General features: G+C 38.4%; 1 protein-coding gene across 11 annotated transcripts in view; it reads left to right on the top strand.

The window, feature by feature from the left end:
• PAK3 (p21 (RAC1) activated kinase 3) overlaps positions 1-12,696 on the top strand; it is a 313,135-nt gene that overhangs the window by 263,541 nt on the left and 36,898 nt on the right. For all 11 annotated transcript variants that reach the window (XM_036912633.2, XM_057496161.1, XM_036912634.2 and 8 more), the window contains 3 exons: positions 9,159-9,207; positions 9,503-9,615; positions 11,375-11,492. In XM_036912633.2, the coding sequence (XP_036768528.1) occupies positions 9,159-9,207; positions 9,503-9,615; positions 11,375-11,492 (280 nt within the window). The remainder of the gene's footprint in view (positions 1-9,158; positions 9,208-9,502; positions 9,616-11,374; positions 11,493-12,696) is intronic.

Genomic DNA, 12,696 nt, shown 5'->3' on the forward strand with positions numbered 1-12,696 from the left:
TTAGAGGCTTGTAAAATTGTAAATTTAAAATTGCTTGAAACTTTGAAAATCATGGAGGACTGAAGGGAGAATGTTTGGAAAACTTGAAGAAAAAGAAAGAGCTCAGATTCTCAACTCAGGAGGCTGTGGGCAAATGAATTAATTTATTTAAGCATCGGTTTTCTCATTCATAGTAAGCAGAATGCAACATATCCCATAAGGTTGTGAGACATGAATGAGAGAAGGCATTTAAAGTGCTTAGCACAGTGCATGGCACATAGTGAAGTGCTCAATAGATGCTAGTTAGTATTAGGGGTGAAAGACACACCGACAGTTACTATTATATAGAGCAGAATACAGTATTTCAGTATAATTACAAAGAGCTGTGGGGTCAGAGAGGAGGGACGAATCATTTTTAGCCTGGGTGAGAGTATGGTGAAGGATTCTTAGAGGGTGCATTTAAATAGTGACTTGAGAAGGTGTAGAATTTAATGAGTGGGAATTATGGGACGTTTCATTTGAAGGAAACCAAATGAGCACTTGCTTCTGACTGTAGGTTTCATTCATGTTGGTATCCCTAGGGCCTACAACAGTGTCTAGCATAAAGTAAATAAATACTTTGGAAGTATTTGATGAATGTATCTGAAAAAGACCAGAATTAAATCAATGGTACTAGTTCCATGGACAGTCAAAAGACTTTGGCTAATGGGAGAGCTTTTCACTGCATTAGCTTTGAAAGTGACATTTATAGAAAGCTTCTGTATAATATCTAAAACTTGCAGTTATGATGCCATACTTTCAGAAATTAGTTACATCCCTTCTTTACCATTCTGACAGAAACTCTCAATGAATATCCAAAACTAGCATTGATAGAGAATATTTCAACCAAATGTGTCTTTATCCAAACAGCACTTTAGATAAAAATGAATGAATATGGAAAATTACCATATTATATGAGAGATATTATAAGGACTTGAATATAAGGCAGTTCTCATTTTTACAGAGGAAAAAATTGGGGGTAAAAAACCCTTACAATTTATTTGGGCATATGTGGTATATTTCCTTGTGTGTGTGTGTGTGTGTGTGTTATGGATCTGTGTTTTACACAAGTGAGAACACATTATGTATGTCCTTTTCTGTTATGTACCTATGTCTTAGAGGTGGTTCCATGTTAGAAATACATATATTATTTCAGTACCTCAGTATATATATGTAGTACCAATAAATATATATATTATATCAGCACTTCATTCTCATTAAAAGATGCAGTGTTCTGTTAGAATGTGTTTAATTTAATCAGGCCCACATTCGTAGACATTTAGTTTGTTTCCAATGTTTTGCTATTATAAACAAGGCTTCAGTGAGGATTTTTACAAATAAGCCATTTTATACATATGCAAATTTATCATTAGGATGCATTCCTGAAATCGGAATTTCACATGAAAGGGCATGTACGTTTTTAATTGCCAAGTTGCCCTCCATAGAGGTTGTTCCATTTAACACTCGCACTGACAATGTATCAGAGTGTGTCTGCCCACACCCTCATACACACACACCCTTGTTTATTTATCTGAGATTGTAGGGCTATTATCAAAACTCATACGCTGATTTTCAAAAGGAAAAGTGTTTAAGAAAGGAGCTCTAACAAGAAACTATGGCAAAGCAAAAGACTCTCCTGAAGAATCCATTAGCCTGGATCGTCCATGCCTGTATTTTGCCAAGGTATCTTTGTTGCATAGCACATCTCTTTGTAGATTAGACCAACTATGCAGGTAAACTTGTAAGAAAATGACAATAGGAGCATTTCTTGAAGTCATTTTCCTCCTATGCATAAAAATATACATTTAGCTAAAGGAATTTTGTCTTAACATTTGGATCTTTGGTCAATCGTGTAATTACTTAGATTGATAATATGATCACTCCATCAGTAATTACAGACTTTTTTTTGCAAATGCTCAGGTCCTGTCCATCTAAATTAAATTTAGTTTTAAAGCTTGATAAAGTAAATATATCATGTCAGGTATTCTCCAGACTTCTCTTTGCTATTCAGTGAGGAGCCCTCTTCTTAATCTAACATGACGTTCCCATATTAAAGATGAATAGTTTTGAAACTTGTTTCCTAAAGAGCTTGATGAATAACAGCTTATTTAGAGAAACTGACAAAGCAGTGTACAGCACAGAACTCAGGAATAAGTGCTGAGAATAAGACCTCTGGCTTGTTTTTCTTTGTTCAAGAAACTATAGGCAAAAGCAGAAGTGGTGTGTAGTGTGCTTACAGAGGTGATTCTTTGGGTAGGACCACCCACCCAAAAAGTATTTGCTTCCTCATCGGATCTGTTTTCGGCCATAGGAGGTAGACCCATGAGGCACTAACTATAGATGTACTCTGAACTTTATAATAGGCTTTGTGATGAAGGAGATTGGAAATACATTAGCATTTGTGAAGAGCAGTGTTAATGGAGCAGTGGAAGATGCCCTTTGTTCTGCTTAATGCTCTTAAAGGCACTGTTGTGTGCTGTCCGTTGTAAAGAAAGAGGATGCCACTCAATCAACCACCATTAGCAGAGTTTTCACTTTAAGTTGCTTTTTTCCAGCCGTGTAATGAGCTTGTATTAAGCCTCCTGCCACCCCGCTTCCTGTCTAGGCCCTCTTGAAAGCAGTGGCATACACTGAAACAGCTGCTTAGACTTAATGTCGGAGTAAGTAGCTGAGTGAGTTATCCGGCCTTTCTATCGGGATTAAGCCCTGTAGCTGCGGCCTTGTTATCACTGGACTATAACCCACTGAGCTCCCTGGCCCCACACCCAGAATGTGTTACAGCTCTATTTAAAATTAGCTGACCATGAATACTCTGGGAAAAGTCATGCCCTAGCTAAAGAACAGAAAGTTTCCTGTTCCAATTTGTCAACCCAGTAATTAAAGAATATACCGCTAGCCCCAGCTACACTCTGTGTACTGTACTTAGGTAGTGAGGGAACATGATTTTTACATAATTTTATTTTATTAAATTTAGTGATATATTGTCAAGAGGCAAATGACACAAAAGAAAACACTGTGAGCCTCTCTCTGTGAAGGAGTTACTGCCTTGCAGTGGTCACAGTGTTCATGACCATTCCTGAGCCCTAAAGGGCATACACCTCACAAAAACTAAATGTGTGGTAGTATCGGGCAATACATTATCTATGTATTTTTATTTCAAGTTCATTAATATAGTGAGACAAGTTCTAGATAAGATCCTGCAAGTACAGTTGCCCCTTGGACAACGTGGAGGTTAGGGGCACTGATCCGCTACCCCCACACAGTCAAAAACGCACACATAACTTTTGGTTTCCTAAAAACTTAAGCAGTAGTGGCCTACTGTTGGCTGGAAGCTTTACCAATAGCATAAACGGTTAACACACATTTTGTATGTTATATGTGTTATGTACTGTGTTCTTACAGTAAAGTAAGCTAGAGGAAAAACGTGTTTTTTTCAAGTTGTCATAAATCTGAAAAAATATTCCAATATTTGTTTATTTTTAAAAAATCCTTGTATAAGTGGACCTGTGCAGTTCAAAGACATGTTGTTCAAGGGCCAGCTGTAGTAACTATACCTTAAGTACTCAGCAGAAGATAAAGTCCAGTCCTAGGAACTCACCTGAGGCCAGTCCACCATTGGCCACATGAGCAACCTTAAATGAGTGAGAAAACAGAAGAACCGTTTTGTATGGGTTATGCCAAAGGAATGAAATATACCTTGTCTAGGGGCAAACTAAATGGGTTACAAGGGGGCATGTGGACTATGTGAGTAGAAAATTAGAGGCAAGAGAAATACTTCAGGGAGACAGCATAGTAAATACAAACGTGGACTTAGGGAAGCATTATACTTGCAGTTAGGAAAATGCTAACACTCTGCAGCAGAGCATGAACTGGTGGTTAAGAGTATGGGTGTGAAGTCAAACATGCATTTTTGAGCTCAGCTGCCGACTAGCTGTAACGTTGCTCAAGCTGCTTAGCATTTCCCGGTTCCAATTTTCTCATTTCCAAAATGAGGAGACTGGAATTTATTCACAGGCTTGTATAGGGTGAACAGTAAGATCATCCATTTACAGAGAGCAGGCAGAAAATAAAGCTCAATAAATGGTAAGTCTTTTATAGCAGCAGCAGAGTAGTAGATGTGGATTAAACCCCTGACGGTTTAATGTATAGTTGTAAAATGCTGAATGTGAAATTGCCCTATCCTCTGGTTCCCTCGCTTATTACCCTCTTGAGTCCTACAGTCCTCTTGCCCTTGTCTTTTTCTCCCAGTCCATGAGCTTCCTGCCAGCGTCCCTTGCCTTCCTTTCTTTCGCTCCTCCAATCCATTTCTGTACTGAAATAAGAGTGCTTTATCTAAATTATAAGTCCTACCATGTTGTTGCTGTGGCAACTAATCGTGATCATGGCTTGATACTGGCTTTTAGCAGGAAACATCCAAGCCTGATGAACACTGCTGATAATTAAAGTGACTCATGTTGGGAGGAAAAGGGAAAAACAGTGGATTGTTGTTTCTTTCTAGACCCTTTAAGCTAGATGCCAGTGTTTCCATGTGAGTATTAAGTGCTTGGCCAGGTCAAAGAGAAACTGCTGTAAGGCGTCTAATGTGATGCCAAGAACCAGCAGTACTCTTCACGCTGTAATTGATGATGAGGCCCAACAACTGAGCAATCTGTTGGTTTTATATTTTTGAACCATCGTGTAGGTTAACTGACAAATCTCTTCCTCCAAATTAGGAGACTTTTGGTACTTACTAGCTGTGTCATCTTCAGCATATCCCTGCTTCTCTCTGGGCTTCAGATTTATATATGTAATTAGGAGGTTAAACTAGATTCTCTCTGTTTTCCGTGGAGTCCTGATAATGCAAGATTTCTGTGAGTGACTGAGGCTTGGAACACACAAAATCCCCATCATAAACAAATGTTCTCTCTACAGCAATCTGGCTTCAATATAACTGGAATGGAGGGATAATAGAGATCAATGTGATTAAGTGGCTTAAAAAACAAATTGACAGTGTTGACCATTTTAGCACACCAGCCTCAATACACCAGAGAATTGGGGGTTTTAACTCCCATCTTTGTTAGTTTGGTTTCTGGTATCCTTATGTCTGAGACTGCTACATGATACTGACTTTTTTTTTAATTAAAGTGATGGATTTGGTAAAAATACCCATTGGGATACTTTGACATATTCCAGGCTATTGAAAGATCACCTTTTAGGAATCAGTGTGACATCTTGTTAACTAAAAGATTGTTTCTTTAGGGGTGTAAACTACTGTGCTTCACTTATTTCACTTATTACAGGGCTTCCCAGCTTCACCACCAAGGGTCCCTTGGATTCTTTATCTTTGTGAACTCCAGGTTATGAATAGCTATAACTATTGAACTATATTTATTAAATAACAGTTTGTTTCTCATACTTTATTAAGCCAAAAAATGTACAGCTGCTGCTTAGAGCTTTTGATCAAGTGATAGGCACTGTAATCATAAGTTGATATCATCATTCCAGCTGAAAGTATTTTAATTAGCTTCCTCTGAGGTAAATATCAAGTTTTTGCTATGAATTTGAAACATCAAAATATCTTAGAAAGTTCCAGATACATAAAAGTATTCCTTGTGATCCACAGACTACAGTTTGGGAACCTAATGAATAAATATATTAAGGAACAAGCAACCAACCTAATAACAATTATAATTATATAAGTTATTGTTACTAGGTTGATTGTTCCCTAGTATATTCATTAACTTTCCAAATTGTAGTATATAGATGATGATGATTGCTAATATTTATTGGCAATTACTATATGCAAGGACTGGTTTAAAAATACTGCATGCATTTAATCCTCCTTTAATCCTGGGCAACTGAGAGGCTAAATTATTTACAGAGAGGCACACAAGTACAAACTGGTTGGATTTGAACCCAGGGAGGTTTAAGTAGATGGCTGTGAGAATGACTGTTCTTAGCCCATCAGTGGGCAGAGTGCTTTAATAGAGGAGTAAGAGAAGAAGAGAAATTCACATTTATACCACTGAATCTTAAATTGTAAGACTATAGAATAGCATCAGAACTGGGGTGCAGAGAAGTGTTGGAGGTGGTAAGATGAAGCAGGAGACAGGGTACTAAGTTTTATTCTGCAGGCTAGTATCTGGGTTTGTGCATTTGAGTTGAGGGTTCTACAAAAGCCAGAAGTTGAGCCATCCAAAAACTTACTGGTCAGAGCAGTGAATTCCAGACACCTAACAACATGCTTGGTGTGGGGGTGGAGAGTGGGGAGTGGGGTGGGGGAGGATATCACCATTTTAAGACTGGAAACAAGACTTAGGGGAAAGGGAAACAGCTCCCACTAGATAATTGCATGTATGCTATAAGGTGGAGGAAGGGAAAATGAGGAGAACAGCTCATTTTTGACGTAATAACTGATGTTCTAAAGTTTCAGGGTCTTTAAACCTCCATGGATTAGGGGTTTGTGGCAACTCTATAGCACAGAACACCATAAAACCCAGAATATTGGGATTCAAGAGGTACTACTCTAGCAATTATGAGACAATGAAATGCTGAGGGAAATTGGGGGCAACCCCCTCCCCAAGATTTGAAGGTTAAAGCTCTGGATATGTGAAACACTAATCTATCTTGCACTCCATGTCAATCACAATTTTAACCCCTAGGACAGTGGCAAGGGGCTTTCAGGGTGGGGGTCAGGGCAGTGAATAAGGAGAATGCCACCTGGGCAGGAATTTGGGGCCTCCTTCCCTCACTTTAACTGGAGCTCCTCCCATTTTCTATTGAGGGTTTCTGCATGTGGTTTCATTTGATGAAGGCATTCCAGATTTTAAAAGGCAAAACGACTTCACTAAAGGGAAGAAAAAGGATGTGGAACCTCTAAACAGTATTCTAACAGCCTACGTTTGGCCTTTGGCCTCTTTGAAAATAGGGACAGATACTAGCCAGGATGTTTTGGCTGGGCGATGGGGAAAGGCCAACTAACAACTCAGTAAATCGCTCCTCTGCTGTGAAACCAATACCAACAACCCATGATAATAATCTCAGTTACCATAGAAGTATTAACTCTGGTCAGGGCATAGGGCTAAATGCTTACGTAGAATGTGCCATTTGATTCTCTGTAGTCCTATAAGATATTATCTCATTTAGCAGACACCTTCAGTTTTTTCGCATCTAGCCTATGTATATACGAATAAACTAAGTAAAGGCATTTTTGAATCTTATTCTGAAAGTAGATTTAAGTAGTTCCTCAGGGCTTATATAACTGAAATACACATCAGGTTGAGACTATCTTTTCCTTTGATGTCAGGCAATTCTGAGTTCAGAAGGGCAAATCACAAACTGGTCCCTGAAACTAGGAATGTTGGGTAGCTTATTCCAAGGGTGGAGGGAAATGTTTTATGTACATTGAAGTGAAGAAGAAATGTTTCCTTCACAGAAAGGAAAGGTTTTATTGCAATTGCATGTTTGTTTCAGAAGACTTTTATTTATTTGTTCATTCAACAAATACTTACTGAACACCATCTATGTGCTCTGATTCCAAGATCTCAAACATACAGAATTGAGAGACTGATTTGTTCAATATAAGCCTCAAATCTAAGGAATTCCTAAAATTACCAAATCCTAGTTTAGATGACTGTCGGTATTAATCAAATGCAGTTTTTCAATCTAGTTTCAATAGATACTTAAATACACACTCAGAGTGAGGAGAACAGTAGAGTTTACAGACTCTACATCATTGGAATTAAGGAACTTTGAAATAAAGTAGTCCATTCCCTATATTTCACAGCTCAGGGAGTCAGACAGACTTGGTTTATAAGCTGTATAATTTGGAGAGGTCACTTGACCACATCTGTAACATGGGGATAATAGCACTTATAGAAATATGGTAAGGGTTACATAGATAATGCTTATGTAAAGTTCTTAGTGAGGTGTCTGACACAACCAACATGCTCAATATACGTATACTGTAGTCCTATAAGATATTATCTTGCTGAGTAGTGGGATCGAAACCCAGAGAGAAGTGACTAGCCCAAGGTCATATAGCTTGTGGTTAGTGAAATGTTAGAACTCACATCTCTATTAGTAATCAGATATTCCTTATATTATACCACCATTTTATTCCTTAGGAACAGGTAATATAAAGTTCCCAGGCCCATGAGAAATATTTTGGCTCATCCAGGGAAGAGAATGAGAAGGAAATGGCTGACATAAAAGCATTCCTGGGCTCAGAAAACAAAACAGTCAGCAATTAGTAGAAAGTTTAAATAGCAATGGTAGGACATAACAATGCCTCCTGAATCACAGAACTGATCTCTATCCTAACCACAAACATTTCAATGAAATTGACTAAGTTTTTCCTTTTTCCTGGGGATAGAGGTGGGAAGGTGGTTCAGAATGCATGTGTGTTTCACAGAAAGTTACTCTGAATTCAGCTTTGCTGGGCAATTTCTATTTGCAAAGCAAGAGAACCCTGTAATTGAAGTTAAAATGGAGCATGAGTACTACCACCAAGACTTAAGGAATGATAGATTTTAAAAGGATGCTGGGCTGGAGTGAAACTTCATAGGAGAAGCTGTTAAAAAATTTAGCAAAAGGAAAAACAATGGCTGCACAGTAAAGGCACATTGTTATTGCTTCTTGTAGCTACAACAGGTAAGTGCAGCACTGAGAGTGGTTTATTTATTAGACGATGGTATACTTATGAATTCGAAAAATGTATTGAAAAAGCCACTCTGTCCATATGCTAAAAGCAAAGCTTAATTTACAGTTGCCTAAGCAAAGGATGATACATTCTTTCCTAAACTACTTCAGTCTAATCAGAGGACTAGTGTCCGCTGTTGCAATATCAAAGGAGTCTTCAATATATTCCAAAAGTTTACTAAGAGGAGCAAGGCCATTTTACTCAGTTAGTTACTGCATAGTGCCATGGCGCACAGATGGTACCAGAAAGTCTGAGTGGAATTCCTAGGCCATCAAAAGGGATACATTGTCATTTTTTTCAGGCACAATTACTGTACAGAGCAACTGTTCCTCTTTTACTCTGTCCTTTAATCTTCAGTTTGTCCTTTCTTCTGATTGCTCTCTCCTGAGAATAATTTTATTTCAAGTAAAATATATTGATAACCCTTTGACTGTTTACTCGATAATTTTCACTTTCACAGGGCATCAGGTACTGTTTATACAGCGCTGGACATTGCAACAGGACAAGAGGTAAGTGCTAACATTCGATCCTGAGTTTTATTTTCCTTTATTCATATTGATCAGATCTCCTCTTTGATGGCTTCTATGGCTGAAAAAAAATGGGTAGTATGGGGTTGACATGGAAATTTACTTCATTGGTACCTAAAGCATCTGAACTGGATGGTTTATTCATGATTGATCGAAGGGGCACTGAAAAAGAGCCTAGTAAGATAAAGAATGTGTATGCCTCACTCTGTATACCAAAAAATACTGATGTTTATGTTTAATTATTATAATTCATTCTTACATTTTAATCCTCATTCAGGTGGCCATAAAGCAGATGAACCTTCAACAGCAGCCCAAAAAGGAATTAATTATTAATGAAATTCTGGTCATGAGGGAAAATAAGAACCCCAATATTGTTAATTACTTAGATAGGTAAGATTTTTCTCTCGTTATGAACTTGCTTTCTTTATGGGATGTCATTTTCTTGGCAACGTATTTTTGGGGGATCTGTTTGCTGAGCATCCAGTCTGTATGCATTTCTCAAATGCTGCAGAATAGTAGAGTATGAGATCTAAGGCTAAACTTGTATCCACTTATCAGACATTTGATGACACGTTTTATGGTCTTGCTTCTTAACATGAGTAGTTTGTGCAAATTCCTTCTGAGGACTGTGACTCCATGTTGGCAGGAAATAAGCTGTTGCACATAGGAGAGAGCTGTGGGGTTTTAAACATTTCATCAAGTACGCATTTGGAGCCAGGGCTGTCTCTGGGTGTCTAAATGAAGAAGGCTAACTACAATGGCCCTGCTTTAATTGGTGCTTTGTGATTAACTGACAGTGAGGTCTAAGGAATTGAGACTTTAACCTCAAACCTTTTTCCTAGACCAGGTAATGAATGTCTCTTTCATCAGTGGTATTAGCAGTGGGTTATAAATAGGCATTTAGAGACAGCCCTAACTCTTCACTTGTGATTAACATCTGTCTCATTCAATTTCAGTAAGTGTTTGTTTAGCACCACTGTGCTGTGTAGTCTGGGATGGGAGGGGATACAGAAGAAATAAGACTAAGTCTACAACCCCAGTGAGCATAAGATTGTGCTTTCTGTGTTTTGCACCAGGTAGGCCAGTGCTATAAGAGAACAGGCAAGGGCAGAGGAAAAAGGAAGGTCAAATTTTATAGTCAAAATCAGTGTTCCATAAAACATTGTTTAGGAACCACCAGCAACAGAGTGACTTCACTCTGCTTTTGTAATTTTGTAAAAATTGCGTTCATAAGAAATGCATATTTCTAGGCTGCTCTCCATAACTAATGAGGTAGAGCCTGTGTATTTTCATTTTTTAACAGGCTTCCCAGGTGAATCTAATGGGCACTGCAGTTTGAGCACCAGTGGATAGAAAGTCTTACTCCATATTTTTTTTTCTCCTGTTACATCATACTGATGTGGAACTTAGGGTAGGGTGGAAGCATTGGGGTCATACCATTCACTATAATTCCTCTCTCTTGTTGAGCACGGGAAAAAAGAGATCTGATCATACTGCCAAAATGCCTTCAGATGGTCACAGGTGTTTTGATGCCCAACTTGTAGGTCTCTCATGACCTTCCTCCCCATATTTGATCATTTGGGGTGTGTCCCTCAATAACTACTTGAAGATACAGACATGCCACACCTGACTTCTGTCAGAACTGAGACCTCAGCACACAGTAAATCCATTGCAACCATAGTCTTTTTGATTCAGCAACTGCTTGAAAACAGCTCAGTAATTATTTAAGTGGAATCAAAAATAATGCTGAGATCTGAATAAATACCCTAGAAATCTGTACACCATGGACTGGTTCAGTCCAAGAAGCCAACATTATGGCTTGAGTTATCCAAAAAGGGTATTCATTGATCCTGTTCATTGAAAGTAGCTTTTACGATGGTATGATTGACAGTAGTCAGTCACCAGAGGTCTCCTTGCTCTTTTCCTTCCTCCGTGGTGCATGGTCATATCTGATGATCCTTTGATTTCAATGCATATTATCTTCTAATGTTAAGGAAGTGTCTCATTATCACCATCATTGATATTTTCTTCTTGTTATGTAACATGGCCAAATGCAGAGACTAACTACAAATTGTCTCCTTGATGGGGATATAGGAGAGTCCCCACTTCTTTAAGCCTGAGTCAATGTCATTTTTTTTTCTCGTTGTAGCTACTTAGTGGGTGATGAACTGTGGGTAGTCATGGAATACTTGGCTGGTGGTTCTTTGACTGATGTGGTCACAGAGACCTGTATGGATGAAGGACAGATAGCAGCTGTGTGCAGAGAGGTAAGAAAATAGTTTCTAGCTGATGAGACAGAACATCAATATTGGCAGTTCTTCATCTCTGATAATTCTGAATTTTTATAACATCAAAAAAACACATCTTTTCTAGCAGAGAGCCTAATAACTTCATTTTAGATCCTAACCTAATGGCACTCCCCTTCTCTCCCTCCCCAGCCCCTTGCTTATTTTAGCTGCTGTGCTATAGTCTTTTGAGTTCTATTATGCCACTCACAAGGTGCCATATTTAAGCCTGCTTGCTGTGGTCTCAGTGAATATGGAAAACATGGATATTAGCATAGAGCTTCTTTCTGATCTGGGGGAATTTTACATGATAGTTATTTCGTCCTGCTCGTGCAATGTGAGCCATGTAAAACACAGACCACATTATAATCTCATCATTTTCTGGAAGGCAATTTTAGCCTCCCTCAGCCCAGAAAGTAGTTGCTTTCACAGTACAAACTGGACATCTCTCTAGCCTTCCAGGGGGTCTGAGTGTCTGCCTCTTTTTCAATAACAGTGTCATATCTCTAGTTTCAAGATACACTGAAGATATTATATTAATTTTTTTCAGTATTAGAAAAAAAACCACACTCCTCATTGGAGCCTCATCTTGGCCATCACCATCAACCCCATTCACTGTGGTGAGGTTCTCTATAGACCCAAGTAGAACTCTGATCTACCAAAACTTGAAAACTAGTGATAGGCACACAGAAGCAAATAATTTCAGCTAGTCTTTGCCTGTTTTTGATTTTAAACTGTTCCCTAATTTCCTCCGTTCTTGCTCTCCTCTCATTCCCATTTCTTCCTCCTCAAACATACATACCTATCCACTAGACATGTATAGTTTTTATTCATGCAATAAGTCAAACTTAATAATATTCCAAGGAATATTTTACCCTAAGCCTGTGGTTTCCATCTGCTAGTATTACAATGCAAAGCCAGTTTCAAACAAGTACTTACAGTTACTTCATAGCCTAGAAGTGGTTCCCCAATATGGCTGTCTATCAGAAATACCTTGAGACTCTTGTTTTAAATGCACATTCCCGGGTGTCACTGCAGACCTACTGAATCAAATCATACTATGGATGCAGAAGCTTGCTACATCTATATAAGATCAACCTGAGTCTGTATCATCCAGATAACTAGGTCAAAGTAGGATTATATTCATGGGTTACTTTGGTTGTATGAATGATTTGGGTGCTACTTA

Source organism: Manis pentadactyla, chromosome X, assembly GCF_030020395.1.
Source record: "Manis pentadactyla isolate mManPen7 chromosome X, mManPen7.hap1, whole genome shotgun sequence".
Taxonomy (NCBI): Eukaryota; Metazoa; Chordata; class Mammalia; order Pholidota; family Manidae; genus Manis; species Manis pentadactyla.